At 39.8% G+C, this 22,598-nt stretch overlaps 1 protein-coding gene across 12 annotated transcripts in view; it reads right to left on the reverse strand.

Moving 5' to 3' along the window:
* Nucleotides 1-22,598, reverse strand: part of IKZF1 (IKAROS family zinc finger 1) — a 115,329-nt gene that overhangs the window by 81,233 nt on the left and 11,498 nt on the right. For 4 of the 12 annotated variants that reach the window (XM_043540455.1, XM_037889952.2, XM_037889950.2 and 1 more), the window contains exon 1: nucleotides 11,386-11,666. In XM_043540455.1, coding sequence (XP_043396390.1) covers nucleotides 11,386-11,536 — 151 coding nt within the window. In that variant the 5' untranslated portion in view covers nucleotides 11,537-11,666. Of the gene's footprint in view, nucleotides 1-11,066; nucleotides 11,137-11,385; nucleotides 14,782-14,987; nucleotides 15,131-22,598 lie in introns of those variants that run through there. The other 8 variants (XM_043540461.1, XM_037889954.2, XM_037889953.2 and 5 more) reach the window with 5 other exon arrangements.

The raw sequence follows: 22,598 nt of genomic DNA on the forward strand, positions 1-22,598 counted from the left end.
CCCAACGCATGCTCCTTTTTGCCTTTTAGCTGAAGTCAGACATGGAGTTAAATTTGCAAAGGCTTCCCAAATGGGGGGAGGTCCCCTGGTTTAGATAGGAGAGGACTGGTGTCTGAGTGTTCTTGAGGAGAGATCCTCCACTCTGCCACATGCCTCTCCTGGGCCTGTGAAAGCCTAGATTTGCTGACCTTCAGTACATTCTCTCAGGCTCACATCTTTCCCCAGGCTTTTTTGGGGGGACAAGAGATTGATCAGGGTTTTGGAATGAGTGGATGGGCAATATATTAGTTTGGCTGGGAAAGAGGAAGGAATGTTTTTTTTTGAAATGGTCTTTTGGACCTCATAACTAGTCTTATGTGTGTTCAGCACCGACAGCATTGATCATTCAAAAAATGTAAATTCATTATATTAAAGCAGGTGATGCCTAATTTGATGGGGGGGAAATACTAGTGTAATGCTAGTGTCTTCAGATTGTAAGTACCTGTGAAATCCCAACCAATTCCAACGAAAGTTTTAGGTTTACCAGGGACACATGACTGGACTCATATCTAAGTGCTGGGATAATATGTTTTTTGTAACCCTGCACTGGTACAAAGGTTTTTAAATCCTTACCTAGGCATAATCTCCCATGGGGCCAAATTTTTGTGTAATGAGAGCACTACGTGTTCAAGTGACTTTGACATGGGTATATGCGTGAGTAAGAACTGATGACCTGATCTTGCTTCCATTGAAATCAATGGGAGCTTTGCTATAGACTTCAAGGGGAGCAGGCTATAACCCTGAGTAAGGACACTAGGATTCCCCCCACCAAAGTTACAATTTAAGACTGGATTTTGAATGTTATCACAGGTGGACACAAAAGGATTTCTGCAGAAGTGTATATGGCATGAGACATTGGGGGAAAGCACTATTATTTAGTAAAAGGAAAAACATTAACAACCAACCCCTTGCAAATTTTCATAATAATTTTAAACTCAAATTCAGTATAGGCACAAGTGTGTGCAATTTCACTGCCTTTTACACAGTTGCCCCTGCTTATGCCAACAGTGAATGTAAGCCAACGTTTTTAAACGTAAGTCCACATTTAGGCACCCAAATAAGGAGCCATTAACTTCAATGGGAGGTGCAGGTGCTCAGCACCTCTGGAAATTCTGGCCTCTTTTATTTAGGTGCCTAAATATGGATTTAAGTGCTTGGGCCATTACAGAAAATATTTACAAAGCTCCCTTTAAAATATTATATAGTTTCTTCAAAACTCCTTAGAAATTGAATTCAAACCAATACATTTTCCTCTTAATAATCTAGAGACTTGATTGCAAAAATTAATTATAATGTTTTTGAAAACAAAATGTTGTAAATCTTTGGGTTGTGACATTATTAATCCTAGAGAAGCACACACTAAAATGGAAGGACTATATTAGTCCTGTTTTACACAAAATGATGCTTTAAATAAGAAAACAATTTATATGCACACAAATACACAGAATCTGTACAGGGTACCATCTGGTCAAATCCTGTGTATGCAGACATGCACATGATTTCTTTTCCTCTTGTCAACTCCTCTCTACAGCTCTGCCTATGTACTGTTCATGGCAAATGCACATGCGTATGCCAGCCACATCATGTTTAAGTGTAATACATGCACAATTTTGAATGTGTTCACATGGAACACTTAACCTTTCATAGTCTGAAGAAAAGTTGAGTGGGTCAAGCTCTGCCTTCAGTTACTCCCATGCAGCACCATTCAAATTCAGCTGAGTTGCACTGCTGTTAGCGAGAGGAGAATGTGGCCCAATACGCGCATTCTAAACTCCAAGCTATTTTTTCCCCACCTAACGGTCAAAACAGGCCAGATTAAGTGTTCACATCAATTGCAATTCATCGCAGTAGGGTTATATCAATGATGAATTTGGGCCCAAAAGTTAACGGGGTCCTTTAGGCTGCTATTAGGGGGAAGAAATCTCTATAAGGTTAATTTTTCTAACTCAGGATGTTGCCCTTCAAAATGCACCAAACTTGTCTTCTGCAAATGGAGTGTTGGTGTATTATTTCATCTCCTATTTTTCAATGAAAATTTAAAAGTAAACCATACACATTAAAGCATAGCATTTATAAAGTGCTTTATATATTCAAAATGATGTACAAGCATGAGAGCTCAGGCCTGCATCCTCCGCAACCAAAACTTCCACTGAAACCAGTGGGTCTTCGGAGTGTGAAGAGAATCCAGATAAGGCCTATTGCCTAATCAACTCCAACGTACTATCCCAATCCTACTACATTTCCACATTCTTTGGTTTAGGCACTTGGGTAGTGACTTCAATGGGACAACCCACATGCCTATGTTAAGTACATACATGTTTGCAGGATCAAGGCTTATAACAACACACTGTAGGGTCGGTCCTAATCTCAAATACACTGATGAAAATTTGGAGTAACACTATTGACTTCAGTGCAGTTACTTTGGATTTACACCAGCACACCTGAGATCAGAATCTGGCCCTCTGTTTATATAGTTCTTCTTATTTGATTTTGTGAAGTATGAATAGGGCCCAGGTAACTACATTACACTCCTTGCTACTTGTTTCCTACCCAATTTGTGGGATTTTTAAGCCCCAATACCTAAGTGGAAAGGTCTCAGAGATGCACAACTAAACAACCACATAGCCAGTGATACTGCTCTCTCAAATTATGTGCACAATTAAAGGGTAAGAGCTTTAAAAGTGTATAAGGGAGTCAGAAGAACAAGTACCATTTACAATTAGTCTTGTGCTCCTAACTGCCTTAGGCACTTTTGAAAATCCCACCCAAAATGCATACAGCACACATGATGGCTGAACAGGGACTCTTCCATTGCTATGACCATGGGCTAATAGGTCTATTCTAAAAAAACCCATAACCCTCCCCAACAAAGCCATACAGAGTAAGGGCTGATTTTGCAACCCTCATTTACGCAAGCAGTAAACGGAACTCATTTGAGTTAGAATTGCAGGACCTGGCCTTAAATGATTACTGATATTATTATAGTGAGTCTCCTTTTTTGTGGTCTTTGAAATATAAGTCTCAGTGGCTCTTGATCAGACAGGATACAACATAAAAAAACCATAGCTAAAGCAATGCATCTCACATGAGTCGTAGCTTCAACAATACAGAGAGAGGTCAAACTCGATAAAGCCAACCCAGATAGCTTCCTGGCAAACCTGGTACCATCAAAGAATATACCATTCAAAGTATTTGAAAGTGTATGTATATTAATAGCATGACTAAGCGAGGAGTGGCATGTACGGGTCCCCAATTAATGAAAAAAGTCAACCGTTGCAAGCATCTGCATAACTGCAGTGTAGCTGTATCTTTAACTGCATCAAACGGCTTCAAACTGCAGAATGTTACTGAGATAATTCCCTCAAATCTGCTAGAGCTGTGGTTTGGACCAAAGGCCATGGAGAGATGATGAACTAACAAAGAGGAAAAACCCTGTAAAAGTATTTATCCTTCTATTTTTTTAAAAAATGCATCTACTGTCGATGAGGTCATTTTGTTTTAAGGGACCCTTTACTGCCAAATTAGGTAGATGAAGAGGAAGGAAAAAGAAGGAAGGTTATTAAGTTTTGTAAAATGTAGCATATTCTGAATCAACTGAGAAGGATGCGGTGGAAATACTTGTAGAAAATTGCTAGAAACCTGTAAACTAGTTTTAATTAAAAGTGTTCAATATCTCTACAAGCAGATGATAATTAACTTTATCACTGTAATTTAATAAAGTAGACTTCACAATCTCTGTGAATGACGCTACTTTTGAACCATTTTAATTCTATTTTAATTTCCTCCCCATCACACTACTCAATATAAATAGTAACTCAGAAGAAAAATAAAGAGCCCCTTCTAAAGACAGAAAATTGAGCATCACATTATGGATTCCGGTATGTTTCCAATAACAGTTAAAAATACCTTCACTGCTATTAAGAGACTCTATAAAAAGAAGTTTAAAACAAAGATCAATCGTTCCCTCTCACCATCACAATTTCTCTTCTACCCAGTTTACAGTCAACATTTTCCAAAAAGTCGAGGGAGGAGTTTATTTAATACAGTCATTTTTCTACTCCTAGCAGGGGTAAATTCTGGTTAACTATGGGAATTGACAAAACAATTATAAACGTACAGTCAAAATACAATTGAGAGTTTCTGTCTATAAAATGAGGAAAGCACTGTAATTCAAGACATGAGAGTTAAAAAAAAGAACTCTGCTAAAAGCACAGATTCAAAATACTTATATATATGGCACTTGTAAAATTAATCTCCATGTTAGTGAACAATTGCGAGGGTCTGAAAAAAGTTGAAACAAACATCCTATATAATTCTCAGTTCTTTTGGAATTTATTGTAAGAGCACTGCAAATGGTGTTTTTTAAAAAGTATATACATTCCATATATAATCTTACTCGCTTTCTATAAGATTTCAGTTGTATCTCTATTGCAGTATATTACGAAGGGAAGGAATACATATCTTCCCTTTTTATTCACTTTGTATACAAATTCTTGCAATTTTCAGATATCCCTACCTGAGCCAAAGCAAAAATTTAAAAGGATCTTCCAAATGTTTACATTGCAACCTGATTCATTTAAACAAAATTGCTTTGCACAATGAGAAAAATAAAGAGACAATTTTCCTAATTGAGGCCATGCTTTACTAATTCATTGAACTCTTCCGACTCCTTTCTTCATTAAGCCAAATAAAATCACGATCATACAAAAGAGACTCATGCCTCCATCAAATAAACAAACCGAGTAAAAAAGTCAGGAGTGTAAATTAAGGCACTGACTCTACCTTCGAACAAAGCACACTATCCAAGAGCCAAATTCTGCTCTAGGACGTTCTTGCACACTGCCTCTCAAGTCAGGGGGAACATCCCATACAGAACTGAATTTTTATGTATTACTTTTAAAACGCAGAAATGTTTATTACAGCAAATCTAGCAAAATAGTTGAGAGAAAGGGACATTTTTATATTTGATGGAACTTTTATTACCAAATACCCTAGGCCATATATTGACGTAAGAATCAGCAGTCAATTTGGTTTGTGAAAATGACAAGGGGGTTTAGTACCTATACCCATGATTGTGGAATTACTTCCTAATTTCTCTTCACAGTGTTCAAATTGCTTAAGAGGCATTATTAGCTTGGAACAGTATATTATATGTGGGGAGGAGGGGGTTTCCTACAGTTAAAAATAACTCCTAAAAATTACTATAACTGAAATAAATTAACAAATTCCCCCCCCCCCCCCCCATTTCTTTCTTTTGGTTACTTTGTGTTTTGCCATACTTTGGACCAAAACCACTATTGATTATTCCAGTTTTACACTGCTGTCACTTCATTGTTTTAACTGTGGGTCTGGTCTACGGTATGTAGTCAGTTTCATGGTTACAATCTGTCAGTCAGTCAGTGTCTCTTTTACTGAGAAGACTAATGAAACATCAACCTGGGAATAGAAATGTTTTAAATTTTTTATTAAAAATATATCTTATTAAGCTAAAGGAACAGATGCTTCCCATTGCTTTTAAAATCATTAATATTTTAGATTATATTTTATTTAAATCACCCTGTGATGTCTCGTGGAAAAATGCAATATGAATTCATTCCGTTGTATTGAAGGACACTCACAAGGTAAGCTCCCAATCCTGCACTAACGCACACAACTTCCCAATGTGATGACTCTCTGAGTAAAGTTAAGAATATACATCAGTCTGCAGATTTGGGGCCTAGATTTGCACTCAACAGGTACAATTTGACTTGGTTACAGTCTACTCAGCTCAAAGTAGTGTCAATCACTACCCATTCCACAGCCTCTTCATGTTGAAACACTCAGAGCACAAAAGAGGGCATGGCTTAGGGGGAAAAGGTGTGGTTTATGGGTGTTGTGTTTTTTTGCCCCCCCCCCCCCCTTTGTTTTTTTTTTTAAGATGTACCACAGTCCATTCCACTCTCTGCAAAAATTCTCAGTTCTGTTCAAATTTAGGGCTCAATCCACATATAAAACTCCTACTGACTTTAAATCATAATGATGCACACATGTAGGATTGAGGAGAGCAATTCAAAGCTGACCTTGGTAGAGGCAACTTGCCCTCCGTAATCACTTCCGACTCATAGCCACTAGGGAGATACGACGGTATAGTTATTCATAACATGCTGGAGGGGCTTGGCGCATTCCCTTGTTAAAATTCACCACCAAACTGAAGGGTGATTTGGGGTAATTTCCTTGCCTCTGACAGGGTTCACACACCTTTCTGGATATTGCTAAATCTTCCACTGCCACAGGCAAATGATTCTTTGGGGCTCATAAAAACACTTGAGAAGAGCAAGTGGTTTTGCCTTTGGGCTGCTTCACTAAGTGGCAGGGATTTTCAATATGTTTCCCAGAGAATCAAACACCCAGGCAGACATTATTTGTTTTTAAGCGTATTCATTGTCCACATTTCAAATGACACAACATATACCCCATATTTTTCTAAACAGTTCCAGCAAATGCACTTAATATTAGTTTAGTTGTCCAGGGATGTTGCCTTCTCCCCGCTTAAGATTATAAAATGGAAAGTTATTAGATTCACAACCCTCCCTCTGTATGATCACATGCTTCCCTGGAACACAGGGTTTTGTCACAGAAATTATCAAAATGGAAATTTTGTGGGAACCCCTTAAAATATTAGCAGCACATCAGCACCTGCACATGTACAGCTGCTAACATCTTCTAAAGTTGCCAATATTAAAATCAGCTCAACATGTTACTATTTATTTTAACTTTGGTTTAATCCTTCTACACTGTGTAGCAGGAAAAATTGTGACTTCAAAATGCATTCAAGTACATTGGTGAACATTAAGAAAATCTGACAATAAAATTAACTCTTGAGCCCAGTTCTGTAGTCCTCATAAATACGAGAATCCCACTGAAGTCTTCAGTGGAAGTTTTACCTACCGAAGAGATACAGGATTGGGTTGGATAAGTGACTTTAACACCTACTGGATTCTTTTTTTTAAAGTTTCCAAGCACAAACTGCCAACATAGGAGATATAGTTTATTCGGGGCTTTGTCTTGTTCAAAGCATTTTCCTTACCTCTGGAATGTGCAAACAGTTGGTATAAGTACCTCTCAGTTCAAATACAAATATATCTGGAAAGGTTTGGTTTCAGAGTAGCAGCCGTGTTAGTCTGTATCTGCAAAAAGAAAAGGAGGACTTGTGGCACCTTAGAGACTAACCAATTTATTTGAGCATAAGCTTTCGTGAGCTACAGCTCACTTCATCGGCTGCATGTAGCTCATGAAAGCCTATGCTCAAATAAATTTGTTAGTCTCTAAGGTGCCACAAGTCCTCCTTTTCTTTTTGTGGAAAGGTTTGTGGCATCATTTTTTAGTTATCCAATTTATTTGATGAGCAATATGGATGCAATCTTCTACCACTATTTTAAAATACCACAGGTTGATTCTCTTCCCACACTGGTCATTAGTGTAGCTACTCAGTGGAAGTAACAGGTGAACCAGGTTTTAGTCTTTAAAGCTCACAACAGAATAAAAAACTGCTTTACTAATATTGGAATGGGGATTGCTGCATTTTGTTATCATGCTGCACGTTGCGTGAATATCATACGCACACTTACACAACGAAGCATTCCACCAATCTGTGTCCAAAGTTAGCAATGGTATTTGACATGCCACCTAGGCTGTATCAGATGTATGACAGGTCTTCTGCTCCATTGCAATTTCTGCACATGCTACAAAATGCTGCAATTTACTTAGTGTTCTTCAGGATATGTGGCCACTCAGCAAAACATTATATGGGATAAATAATGCACCAAGGAAAAACATTTAAGTTTCCACAATTATTATGAGCATATAGTGGAACAGGCAAGCATTTAAGCCCTGTAATTCATGTGCTGTGCCCTTCAACATCAGTGTTTGACCGGTAACAACAGTTAATTCTGGAGAAAATGTGCACTGTCTCCAAAATTTCACACTATGCCTGTGTCTCCAAAGCAGCTCCACTGGAAGAAAAATATTCAAGGTAGGTCCTGACTCCAGATATTAATGCATGAGAGGTGAAATCCTGGCTTCATTAAAGACAATGCCAAACTCCAACTGACTTCCACAATGCCAAACTCCAACTGACTTTCAAAAAGTGGGTTCTTAGATTATGAATTTTAACTTTAATTATTTTATATTTATATTCACATTTTCATTTACAACACTTGGTAGAAAAGAAATATTTAACTAAATGTTACCAATAAAAAGCTAACACAATTCCAAGATGCCCAAAAGTTAACATTTATTACAAGACTTTTAAACCTGGCCCCATCTCTGGGACTAGATATCACTAGAACAAGGAAGGATCGCATACAAAGTGAAGTGCAGATCTCCACAAGCTAGCCGAGTCTTCCCCCACCCAGTTCTGCTAATGAGGATTGTAGTTTCTAAAAGGAGAGTATGTCAGCAGAGACTCTGGGTGCACAGGGTTTTCATCCAATTTCTTGCATCCATGAGCTGCTCTTTGAGAGGACAGAGATTTAGCACTTGGGCATTCAAGTTCAGTTCAGACTAAAAGTTCAAGTGCTCAATGCAGGATCAAGTGTTATGGGTTTTTTTTCCCCTTTCCAACTTTATGAACATAGACATGGGTCTTAAATGAACATATTTCTCTTTTTGATGTACACTCATGATTTAAAAACAAAACAAATCATGTAAATGGACAATTTATATTCGAAAAGCAGCTCCAACATGAAAGAAGTAATTACTTTTCAAGAAGTGTTGCACATTTTGGTGCATTCCATATCAGCCAAATGAGCAGGAATACCGGGCCTAAAGTAAGCTCATATACAATACTGTAGTCATGGATTTTTTCTCTGTCTTTTTCTTAATTTTTCTACATTAAAAAACAAAACGTATTCCCACTTCTTTTTTAAAATAATTTTCAAGTGGCTTGTAAAATCAACAGAGGCAATGAAATTTCAATTTAAGACTGCCACTCCATCCTTAATTCACATTTTGTCTAGACACTGCAGCAGAAGTGCTTCATGAACTCCTCACATTAGATCCCTGAAATACAAGGGCATAAAGAGGGAAGTTGAGGGCAAGTTGAGAGTGGCAACCTAACTCATGTAATTTCCTTGTTTTAACTGATGCAAGACAAACCTTTTAGTTTATTTGACAGGTTTTGGGTGGGGAGTGGGGGTTAAATGTAATATTTTAACTTTTCATCTTTATATTTTAATGATTGTTTATTGTATCCAATTTTAATTAGGGTGTAATCCTGCATGAGTTACAATCCACACGAGCAGTCCATTGATGTTAATGCATGTGTATGTGAGAGTTTGCAGAATCTGGCCCTTAGTTTGTCTTTTACTTTTAAAATGAACTAATCGTTACAAAACTTGCAAAGGTGGAAGTAGTCATGAACACATGAAACAAATAAAATCTCTCTTGTAGGCTACTCTTTTTGGTGTTTTTTCCAAGGATTGTAAAACAGTGGATGCATCTGGATACAACCTATGTGACATCCAACTACTGACATGTTCGTCCAACTATGGACAAAAAAGAATTGGAGAGTCCTCAGTCTTGTTTCTGTTCTCCATCTTTACCCTTGCCCTTCTGAAAATTCCAGTTCCATTAATGTGTGTAAATACCAAGCACGCTCATTTATACATTTCAAAAAAAAAGTACATTATTTTCCTCCCAAATTATTTGCTATGGTTGATCAGTAGACCATACCATTTTAAAAACTATTACATTCTACAAAACACCGGTTTCATACTAAGGGCTTGAGATTATAAACTGTATTAGGATAGTAGTTTTAAGAGTTATCTGTAAACAGAAAATAACCACAATACTATCAAGGATCTTAACTCTCAAAATCCTAAGAGGATGCTTTGTACAATGCAGGACAGTCTTGCTGTACTTTGTAGAACATTGTCCCAAAGTAAGACATTTCTTAAATTAAAAAAACAAAAACAAAATTAGAAGCTTCTTTATAAATGACATCTGAAGTGTGAAGTTGTTTTTATACTAATTTCTGAAAGTGACTACAGGGCAAAACAGTCACTTATGGAAATAACAAGTTGTGCTGTGTGGTGAGAAAGAATAAATCTTCAACTGAGAGAGCCTACACCACAATGAACAAAACAATGAAGATGGTTCCTTCCTTATAGCCAGATCTCCAAATAAATATATTCTGCTCATCTCACAAGTCCCTGATGGTTTATGCAACCCCCACTGCCTTCTTTCTGTAATTTACAGGGGCAAACTAGTTGAACTTCGGCTTTGAATGAACTTAGGTGCTGAGGGTGATCCACAGACACTGAAGCATGCTCCTGAGAGGGGATTATGTTTTTACTGTCCCCTTATTTTCCTCACCCTCCTGATTTTTTTTAAAAATAACGAATAATTGTTTTAAAATATCTCACTGGTTTTGCCTATTTCTAAAAACTTTAGGGAATAATTCAAAAGTATCTTGGCTCTTTTTTGCAACCTACATTTCAATACATTTATTTCCTACTAGCATGCGTAGTCAGGATAAGAAGGAACATTGGTAACATTCATTTAAAAAATAAGAGAGAGAGAGAGAACCAGCTTGTTTAGTCTCTGTAATCTCCCAGTTTTCTTTCACAACTTCCTGAAATTACTCAACTCACACTGTTCCCTATTTCTTTCAAATAAAACAAAACAGGCGAGCCTTCCTTGTATTAGTTTGAGGTTTTCTTGTGTATTTCCCTGGAATTTACACTAGACACACAGAGAAATCCCAGGGACTCCTCAGGATCTCATCTAAAACTACCTGTTTCTGAGGAGGAGGAGGTCAGGATCCATGGGGTGGGGGGGGGAGCGGATCCGCTTTTAGCAGGGCAAATACAGAATAATAATGCAAACAAGCAAATATGCATTGCTAAAGCACCACGAAAGAAACGGCCCATCCTTATCTAGGCACCTGCAGATGACACCTTTCCCCCTTGTCCGCGGCTTGTGACCATCCTATGATCCCAGCACGCAAGACCACCAGGACAGGACACCAGCGCTGGCCCCTAACAAACATTAGCAGGGCTCTCCTGCCCGAAGCAGAAAAGTTAGCTCCCCACCATTCGCACCATCCACACTCACCCCTGGCCCCCTCTTCTCAGCAAAGTTTGTCCTCTCCTCCCCCGACCCCCTCTCCTCCCCCCCCTCCCCACACAAAAAAAAAAAGTTTGCAGCACAGCGAAGTGCTCAGACAGGTGCCAGCCCCGGCTCCTCGCAGCCCAGCAAAAGGCAGAGGGCGGCACAGGGCGAGCAGCAAGGCAACGCCGAAGGAGACCAGCCCTGCCAAGCTCAGGCGCTGCCCCCCTGGAGCGCGGCGGCTCGGCAGTACGGTACCTGCTCTGGCCGGGGCTGGCTGCAGACAGTTCTCCCAGTCCTCTCCAGCTCCATGTGCTGCGGCTCCTCCTCGCAGCAGAGCCGCGGCAGGAGGCAGCTCCGCTCTCAGTCCCTCCCCTCTCCACTCCACTTCCTCATTCCAATGCAACATGACTGCAGCCGGCCAGCTCCAGCGGGCATCTCGCTCCCGCTAAGCTCCCCCGCGCCCTGCAAAGCAGTTCATTTTAAGGCGAGCCCAGCAGCCCCGAAGAGCGCAGGAGACTCGCGGAGGCTGTCAGAGGAGGGCAACACCCTCTTTTCTCACCGAGCCTCTTCTGCACCAGGACGCTGCCCTGCGGGACGGGGCTTCTCCTTGACCCACCCGTTAACCCTTCGTGCGCTGCAGGATGGGCCAGCCCTCTCCTCTTTTATGCACAACACTGGCTTTCTCCCCGGGGGATGGTTAGCCTCGGGACCTTGAACGTAAGCCTCGTAAAAGTGCCCCATTGGGGATGGGTACCCAATGGCCACTTGCGGTAGAATAAAATAAATTAACGCCCTGTGGAAAAACCATCCTGAAAGTTAGGCAGAAAAGCAACTCACCTGCCCTTGCTGTCATGATATTTTACTTGGCCAGCAAAGAAAAATGCAACCCTGACAAATAGAATTTAGCAAGGGTATTATAAAGCGTACACAAGCGAGCGACGTACACAAAGTGGGCCAGGTTCTGATCCAGATTAACCCAGTGTGAATCTCGAATAACTCCCCTGTTGTCCATAGAAGTATTCAGGAGTTACACTGACATACATCAGAATCTGACCTGCTCTAAATTCTTCAAAATCTCCAATTATGTATTATTTTCAGTGTCCTGTAGTAATTAAACAGGGGAGCTAGCACACACTATCAATTCAAATTCAGCCTCTGAGTAGTGTGGCCATAGTTGAGGTTAGAAAGGAAGGATGGTCCTTACACTAACAGCCCAATCAGTCAAACTGTAAGGACATAGGTACTGTTCAGATAAACACATGCATCAAATATTTGCAGGAGCAGAACTTAAACGACTTGTCCAAGGTCATGCATAAAATATACAGCAGAGTTAGGTATTGAACCCATATCACCTGAATTTCAATCCAGGGCCCCATTGGTTCAATGGAATTACTCACACAACTAATATTAATATTAAACATGCATAACTGTTTGCAGGACTGGAACCTTAGTGTCTCTCTGCTTCAGTTCCCAATCTGTAAAATGAGGATAATACTACAACCTTTTCCCATCCTGTCTTGTCTATTTTTGCCCTCATCCTACAAAGACATAAGTATGTGAATAACTTTGTATATGTGAGCTGTACCTCTGACTTAACGGGGCTACTCTGAGGAGTAAAGATAAGCGTGTGTGTAAGTATTTACAGGATTGGGATTTTAGATTATAATCTCTTTGGAACAAGATCTGTCTCTTACCATGTGTTTGTATAGTTCCCAGAACAATGGGTCCCTGATCTTAGCTGAGGTCTCCAGACACTACCATAATACAAATAATAAATAATAATAATAAAGTTGTAGCTAAGGTCCCATCCTAAGATCAAGTGTCAATCTCCTCTCCCTGCAGGAAACTTTGCACAAATGCATTGATATGGACTATACAGATGAGGACATCTGAATATTATATTTGTTACGCCTGAGAGGCCAGAAGGGACCATTGTGATGATCAGGTCTGACCTCCTGTACAACACAAGCCATAGAACTTCCCCAAAATAATTCCTAGAGCCTAACTTTTTAAAAAAATCCAATCTTGATTTAAATATTGCCTCTAATGCAGAATCCACTATCACCCTTGGTAAACTATTCCAACAGGATTAATTACCCTCACTGTTAAAAAAAAATTATGCTTTATTTCCAGTCTGAATGTGTCTATCTTCAATTTCTAGCCACTGGATCATGTTACTCTGTTCTCTACTAGATTGAAGAGCCCATCATCAAATATTTGTTCCCCATGTAGGTACTTACAGAATATAGACAGTAATCAAGTCACCCCTTAACTTTCTCTGTGTTAAGCTAAATTGATTGAGCTCTTTGAGTCTAATCACTATAAGGCATGTTTTCTAATCCTTTAATCATTCTCATGGCTCTTCTCTGAACCCTCTCTAATTTATCAACATCCTTCTTGACATGTGGACAACAGAACTAGTCACAGTATTCCAGCAGCAGTTGCATCAGTGTCAAATACAGAGGTAAAATAACCTCTCTGTTCCTACTCAAGATTCCCCTGTTTATGCATTCCAGGACCGCATTAGCCCTTTTTGACCCAACATTTCACTGGGAGCTCATACTCAGCTGATGATCCACCATGAATGTCAATATCTTTTTCAGAGTCATTGCTTCCTAGGATAGAGTCCCCCATCCTGTAAGTATGGCTACATTCTTTGTTCCTAAATGTATACATTTACCAGTATTAAAATGCATATTGTTTCCTTGCACCCAGTTTACCAAGGGATCCAGATCACACTGTATGAGTGACCTGTCCTCTTCATTATTTATCACTCCCCCAATTTTTGTGTCAACTGTAAACTTTATCAGTGATGATTTCCTGTTTCCTTCCAGGTCTTTGTTAAAAATCTTAAATAGTGTAGGACCAAGAACCATTCCCTGAAGGAAACTAGAAACACACCAACTCAATGATAATTCCCCATTTACAGTTACATTTTGAGACCTACCAATTAGACAGCTTTTAATCCAATTAATGTATACCATACTCATTTTATATCAGTCTAGATTTTTAATAAAAATATCACATGGTACTGAGTCAAACACTTTAGGGAAACGTAAGAAGGGAAATGTACCTGATGTATGCCATACTTTAAAAACTGTGATTTGTCACTAGAGAACAAGAAATTTTTCATTCTTTCCCATTATCAGTCCGTTTTCAGGGATTTATAAATGGATCATACAGATTTACTAGGGGCGGGAACTTGGAGACAAATTCTCATCTCAGTTACACTGAGCACGTCAATTTGGTTCAGTGCAACTGCATGTGTGTAAATGAAAGGAGTACTTGGCTCTGTGTGTCAAGATCTCACCCCTGCATTAAAAAGAAAATACCACCATGCCCTTTGATAGTGCCTTTCATCCAAGGAACCCAAAGAGCTTTACTAGAAATAGTTCAGCTTCATGCTAGGCCAGTGAGGCAGGAAAACATGCACAGGGAGCACTTCGCTCACCAGAGGGATGGAAAGTGGAAGCTGGTTAGCAGTACCCAGAGGCTCTCTGCTACAAAAAATGAGTTTGGATATTGTGACGTAAGAGTTATGCTTTCGGAGCTCCTTTAAGTCACAGCTGCTTCATTATTTTTAAATGAAATTTTGCAGGGCAGTGGTTCATAGAGTGGACTAGTTTGTGTGTCCTGGAAGGGAAACCATATCTGCAAAAAAAAAAAAAAAAAAAAAATTAAGTGCATTTCACAACATACATGCTGTGATTTCTCCGTGAAAAGTTGATAAGGCATTGTAAGGTCAGACTCCACCAACCATACACGTCAGAGCTATTTTACCATTTTTGAATCAGATCTTGCAAGATGCTGAGTGCCCTCTACAAGGCAGTCTCAGCTGAGGGCGATCCACAACTCACCGGAGATCCTCAGTACTTCTCAGAGTGCCCAGGTAGGGCCTAATGCTACATTTCTTCCTCCAGTGGGAATCCTGTGACTGCAGTGGGAATTTTGCATAAGTAAAAACTGTCAGATCAGCCTTCTGGTTTAACGGATCTTTAACCTATGAACAAAAGAAACATCTGTGCAATAACAAACATTATGTGGAACCCATGCAGATCTAGTGATCTGCACTTCCTGGAGAATGTCAAAATAGCTGTTTATCAGTGTGGAATCTGCCGACAGCTTCTCCAGCACCAAAGTTATTCCAAATTGTGGGAGATCCACAGATCTGAGAGCAAAAGTGCACAATATTTGTGTATATATAGAATTAAGATTGTGGAACACAATTGATCATACTAAATGCTTAATCAGTTTTGGGGAGATTTTCAAGTGCACAATGGTAATTGGACACTTAGCTGCCATTTGTGCCTTTGAAAATTTTCTCCTTTATTATTACTGTACTAGTATGTGGAGGGCTCAACTAGGTCAGTATCTCCATGGCCTCTGGTGCTACACAAAGCTACATAAAATGACAACTCCTGCCCCAAGTGTTCACAATTTAAGGCTTCAGTCCTACAAAGAGAATCACCAACGTGCACCCCTGCACTCACCTGGTTCTCTTTGCCTAGAAGACAAGACATAACAGGCAGATGAAACAAACAACTGGACAAGGGGAAAAGAAGGTGGGGAAAGAAACAAAATTAAGGGGATAAGAATCTGTTCTTTTGGAATGGTAATGGAATTACTGATCTGCTGCATTCTAGCTGGTGTAGAGAACAAACCTATTTTGTGTTTCAGATAATCAGAGGTAAAGGCTGTTTTCATCAAGTTGATTCCTGACTGACAGATGTTTCACTATTTACATGTTTGTAATGAGTCATTGTCAACCATCCAGCAGTTTCATTGGCTGACATAACCGGCAGATAACATAAGACCTTTACAGGTGACTCTGTATGGTGATACTAACAGATGATAATGTAGGGAAGCAGTACACAGAAAAAACAACGGCTTCATGTTACATCTTATAAAAAGTAGTGTGTGGCACATGAATGGTAAACTTAATATGCCATAGTACAAGTATTGTACATTCTGTAAATAGGAATGAATCTGAGAGTAAATATTCTTGTGCAACATTGTTAGGAGCTTTCCCCAGTGGAACTGACAGCAAGGAGAAATCTCTTCAGACCACCTCTCCCAAAGACAGAGAAGTTCTTCAAGGATGTTCCTAGCAATGAATTAGGCAGTTAGAGGACGAATGCCTTTATTTCATCAATTGTTGTGGTACTTTATATCAACTGCAACCCAATTATTTAATGGCTCAGAACTTTTGAATTTACAAAAAAGAGTGAGCCTCTCTTTTATAGAGACCTGACACTTCTTCCTTCTTAGCACCTCCAAAGTCCATCCTTTCCTTTCTATCCTCACAGTGAAATCTCTCATTCAGGCTCTTTATATCCTGACTTGACAGCAGCAGCTTCATCCCTGGCCTCCCAAAAGCACATATTGCTCCTGTTCAATACTTACAAAATGCAGCCACTAAAGTCCTCTCCTTTTCCCTTCAAATTGTTATTGTCACTCCCCTCTTTGAAACACTAGTTCCCTATCTACTATTGCATCATATTCAAACTAGTGATCACCTTCTTCAGTCTCCCTTGCCCTACTTATTCCTTTTTCTCAAGCTTCATCACCCTTTCCATTCCTCCAGTGTTCCCACCCATGTCTAACCATTTATCAGTCTCCATGTCCTCTTCCCTGCAACCCCTCTGTGCACTTTGACTGACCTCCCAGAACTCACCCACAAGGACCCTACCCTCTCTATTTTTAGTCCCCCATAAAAACCTGTTTTTTCATGCTGTCTATAGTGAATCTTTTTATATATATTTAGGAAATCCTTTTCGATGTTTCCTTTCCCTTTCCCTTACCTGTGTCTACCGTAGTCTGTGAGCTCCTGAGGCAGAGACCAGCCTTTCTTGAATGTCTGGAAAGCTCCCAGCACATTGTGGGCACTACCTTAAACAAATAGTTATAATAATAAGAGCAGATGTGGGTGTTTTTTAATTTGTGTTAGAGCGGTATGAAAATTAGCCCTTTGCACATGCTGTTCCTAAAATGGAGAGAGGTAAACAAGGCCAATGACAGAAAGATGGGTTATTTTAGAGATATTGCTTATTTGCCCTGACACTTCAGATGAGACAACAGAAGGACTAAATGAGACAGCATTGGCTAAGTGAGCATCTCAGATCTAGTGTAACATACACATAATGGGTCAGATTTATACCAACGTAACTCAGATCAGATTTTGGCTCTGTATCCATATGCATAAACTGTGCGATTAAATTGCAAATATAATTAAATAAAAGTATTAAAATTCCATATATATTATTACTGATTTCCTCACTCACCTTTTGTATTTATTTGACCATTGTAAGGTTTTGATTAATAGGATCTTACTTTTACAAAATGAAAAAATACTATTCAGAAGATAGGAAGGGAACGTAACAGTGCTGAATATGACTGAAGAAATATTTTCTTGCATTAGGGATTGCTACATTATCTGACTCATCATGACTGGCAAAGTGAAGTGGAGGTTATGTCAGATAATGTCTAAGGAATTAATATTTTTATAACAGCAAACTCCCCATGATCAGTTTATACATATACATATTTAGGAATTGTAGTAGGATTAAAATATGTTTTCTTTATATTTTTGCTTTATTAAAATATATTTTAACTAGTTTGGTTAAAAATTCATACATTATAGAAAAGGGAAATTTGGGGTGTGCAAGAAAAGCAGGGTCAGACTCATGGGTTGTCTATGCTTATATTATTTCAATGAGTAAAATACCTTTCCTTCTAAAATTTGCCACTAAGAATTTTCATCTCAGGACCAAGCATAACCAGATACAATTTGAATCCACGATTGCTGGTCAACATTCTAAACTGTCACCTCCTAACTCACCTGTGTAATTCTTAGTCTGACCACGCTTGCAGACTAACCAACCTGTTGGCCAGATGACTGATCATCGTAATTGTAGTGTAGCTAGGCCTTCTTGGAGTCAGGGACCCGGTTACTGTTCCATTTTGTAAGGAAGGCATATTATTACTTATATTATGGTAGTGCCAAAAAGCCCCAGTCAGTCTCAGGGTCCCATCAGCCTAGGTACTGTGAACACACAGAAATAGAATCATAGAATCATAGAACTGGAAGGGACCTTGAGAGGTCATCTAGTCCAGCCCCCTGCACTCAGCGCAGGACTAACTATTATCTAGACCATCCCTGACAGATGTTTGTCCAACCTGCTCTTAAAAATCCCCAATGATGGAGATTCTACCACCTCCCTAGGCAATTTATTCCAGTGCTTAACCACTCTGAAGTTAGGAAGTTTTTCCTAATGGCCAACCTAAACCTCCCTTGCTTCAATTTAAGCCCATTGCTTCTTGTTCTATCCTCAGAGGTTAAGAAGAACAATTTTTCTCCCTCCTCCTTGTAACAACCTTTTATGTACTTGAAAACTGTTATCATGTTCCCTCTCAGTCTTCTTTTCTCCACACTAAACAAACCCAATGTTTTCAATCTTCTCTCATAGGTCATGTTTTCTAGACCTTTAATCATTTTTGTTGCTCTTCTCTGGACTCTCTTCAATTTGTCCACATCTTTCCTGAAATGTGGTGCCCAGAACTGGACCAGCTGAGGCCGAATCAGCACGGAGTAGAGCAGAAGAATTACTTTTCGTGTCTTACTTACAATACTCCTGCTAATACATCCCAGAATGATGTTTGCTTTTTTTGCAACCACATTACACTGTTGACTCATATTTAGCTTGTGATCCACTGTGAGCCCCAGATCCCTTTCCACAGTACTCCTTCCTAGGCAGTCATTTCCCATTTTGTATGTGTGCAACTGATTGTTCCTTCCTAACTGGAGTACTTTGCATTTGTCCTTATTGAATTTCATCCTATTTACTTCAGACCATTTATCCAGTTTGTACAGATCATTTTGAATTTTAATCCTATCCTCCAAAGCATGAGCAACCCCTCCCAGCTTGGTATTGTCCACAAACTTTATAAGTGTACTCTCTATACCATTATCTAAATCATTGATGAAGATATTGAACAGAACCAGATCCAGAATCGATGCCTGTGGGACCCCACGCATTATGTCCTTCCAGCATGACTGTGAACCACTGATAACTACTCTCAGGGAACAATTTTCCAACCAGTTATGCACCCACCTTATAGTAAGTCCATCTAGGTTGTATTTCCCTACTTTGTTTATGATAGACATAGTCCTAGACCCAGGGAACTTGCAATCTCTTTAGGCAATGCTGATAAGATCCTATCTAGCAAAATGCAACTGTGTTGTATTCAGGTCAGGAGACAGCCATGATATAATCAGGTCCCCTGACCTGCTTATAATTGTAAGGTAGATGGGGGAAAATAGGCTTTTAAAATACTCAGCAAAACAGAAAACATTGTCAAGCATGTCTATGATCAGAAGACTCCAGGTGCAGCAGACAAGGAATCTGTTTTTGATGTTAATAAAATTCGAGGTTGTAGGACCCCATATCTCATTTCAAAGGGCCAGTAACAATTACTCTGGATATATAACCATGAAGTTAGAATTTTCTGAAATGTAACTGAAATCAAAATCCCAAACCTATGGCCTACTGAAAATAGTTTCGTGGCTGTTTGCAGGGTTCAAATGATAATATAATTTGTGTATCAGTTTTAGTTAGTTGAGCTTATACAGATAATGGGCTAAATTCTACTTTCTACCCAGAGTCACTGTCCTCCGCAGCAGGATGTGATTTATTGCCCTGCACACTTGGAGTAATACAGCCCCAACAGTGGATTTCCACACTCCAAATTGATTTGCAACTGACCAATAGCAGTCTGGATTCCCCAGCTTCCACACAGCGATTGCAACACGCTTCTCTACCAAAAGGGTAGATCTTATTCTGGTGTCCTTGCACCGCAGGCCGGGGGCCAGCTCAGCACATAGCTCCATGAAGGTTCTTTACGCATCCTAAAGTTCTGTACCCATTGGTCGTAATCCCACATCTGCATGACAATGTGATCCCACCAATCAGTGCTTGTTTCCCTAGCCCAAAAGTGACCTTCTACCATATGCAGCTGCTCTGTGAATGCCAAAAGCACTGATAAGTTGCTGCTGTCCATATCAAACTCGGGTGCCTGCGATTCATCCTTTGTCAGTAGCTTTGCGAGTAACTCTGTTGCCATGTGCGATGTTCTCATGATAGTTAATGGTGCATAGGAGAGAAGTGCGGGATCCATCCTCTCTCACTGCAGATTATGGGGTGCACTACAAAGACTGACAGTTGGAAAAACGGCGCAAAAGGAAAGCCAGAATGGTGCAAAAGGAAGCCAGAAACCATTGGAGGGCTGCGACACAAAGCGGTGCATGACGGGACATTTTGCACATCCCAGGATGTGCTGTGCTCTGTTTCTGCCTTCCCACAACACCTGGCGACAGATGGTGTTGCCAGGCACTCTGGGATACATACCCAAAGTGCATTGCTCCTGCTGTCGACAATGGTGCCCCGAACGTGGACATGATCTGTCAACAGAAGGAGCAAATGTAGACTTGCTTTGGCGACTTTACTTCTGTCAATTTTTTCGTGTCGACATTAGTTTCAGTGACAAAACTTGCCAGCGTAGACAAGCCCTAACTTACATCAAGTAGGCTCAGAGAGTACTTTGCTCAAACATTAAGGAGCGTGTTACAAAAAGAGTAGTTGTGTAGCCAAATTTTTACTATGTTACTTTCTCTGTCTCAAACATCAACACAGAAAAGCCCTGATAAATTGTTGCTGAAATACCAGATTTTCTAGATTACTAGATTTTCCCTTAAGACCCAAAGTAGCTAAGCAATTGCAAGAGAAACAAGACAGACAAATGAAAAAAAATGTGAAAGAAAAGAGTAAAAATGATTGTGTGATCTCTTCTAAACAACACATTTTATCTAAAGTTTACAGGGAGAGAGAGAGAGGGAGAAATAAAGGAGTAGTAAAAAAATACTTGATCCAGGACTATATCGGGTAAATGCAAATGTTAAAGTGATCAACCTGTTATTGCATGAAAAAAATAAAAAGCCAGACTGAAGTTTTAGATATACCATTTGTTAATGAAAATGTCCTATCTGTATGATAAATTCATCTGTGTCGGGGGACTCGATTACTTTACAACATGCATACAGTAAGGTTCATCCTTGAAGCATAGATGGAACCTAACCATGTTTCTCCAAATCACTGAGGTCCCTTTCAGTCCTGCATTTCTATGATTCTATGCTAAAGCCTTGGCTAAGTTTAAACAATCTTTGACATGGTGAGGACATGGTTAATTGAACTGGCTCTCCTACTAAAAGACTTAAGCTTTCTCTTTCCATTCAAACCAGCTCTGTGGCATCACTAGAAAAGGTACTGATCCTTCCTCTTAAAAAAAAAAAAGTATGAGCAGTAGTTGGCATGGGCTAAGGTTGTACTGGCAGATCCAGAGCTTCTGTCCTCCCTGTCTAATAATACACAAATGATGGGACAGTCAGTGAATTTAAAGGTGGTTCAAAACTGATATAAGAACAAACTTTTTCATAGAATGCATAATTTAGACTGTGGTACTCATTGCCGCAGGATGTCACTGAGGACACGAATTTAGCAAGATTCAGAAAGGGGCTGGACATCTGTATGGATATCAAAAGGATCCAGACTTATAATACTTAATGATGATAACATTTTTTGAAAGAGACATCAAACCTCATGCTTCAGGGTTTAAAAGAATCTATAAACTATTAGAGTCCAGGGTGAGACATTTTTTGGGAGCAAATATAGGTGCTGGAACTATGGGTGCTACGGCACCACCTGGCATGAAGTGGATTCCATGATATACAGGGTTTACAGTTTGGTTCAATGACTCTCAGCACCTCCACTATGTTCCAGCACTCCTGGGAGCAGATTATCCCAATGCTGCCTACTGTCAGGTTGCTTACACCTTCCTTTGAAGCATCTGGGGCTGGCCACTGTGAGAGATGGGATACTAAACTAGGTGGAACTTAAGTCTGATCCAGTTCCTATCATAGAACTGTAGGACTAGAAGGAATCTCGAGAGGTCATCTAGTACAATCCCTGGCACTCATGGCAGGATTAAGTATTATCTAGGCTATCCCCGATCATAGGTGCTGGAACTAAGGGGGGCGGAGGGGAAGGTGCTGCTGCACCCCCTGGCTTGAAGTGGCTTCCATCATATGCAGGGTTTACAGTTTGGTTCAGTGGCTGTCAGCACCCCCACTATACAAATTGTTCCAACACCACTATTCCTGACAGGTGTTTGTCTAACCTGCTCTTAAAAATCTCCAATGACAAGAGATTCCACAACCTCTCTAGGCAATTTATTCCAGTGCTTAAGTACCCTGACAGGAAGTTTTTCCTAATGTCCCACCTAAACCTCCCTTGCTGCAATTTAAGCCCATCGCTTTTTGTCCTGTCCTCAGAGGTTAAGGGAAGAAATTTTTCTCCCTCCTCATTGTAACAACCTTTTACGTACTTGAAAACTTATGTCCCCTCTCAGTTTTCTCT

This window comes from Chelonia mydas, chromosome 2 (assembly GCF_015237465.2).
Source record: "Chelonia mydas isolate rCheMyd1 chromosome 2, rCheMyd1.pri.v2, whole genome shotgun sequence".
NCBI classification, from domain to species: Eukaryota; Metazoa; Chordata; order Testudines; family Cheloniidae; genus Chelonia; species Chelonia mydas.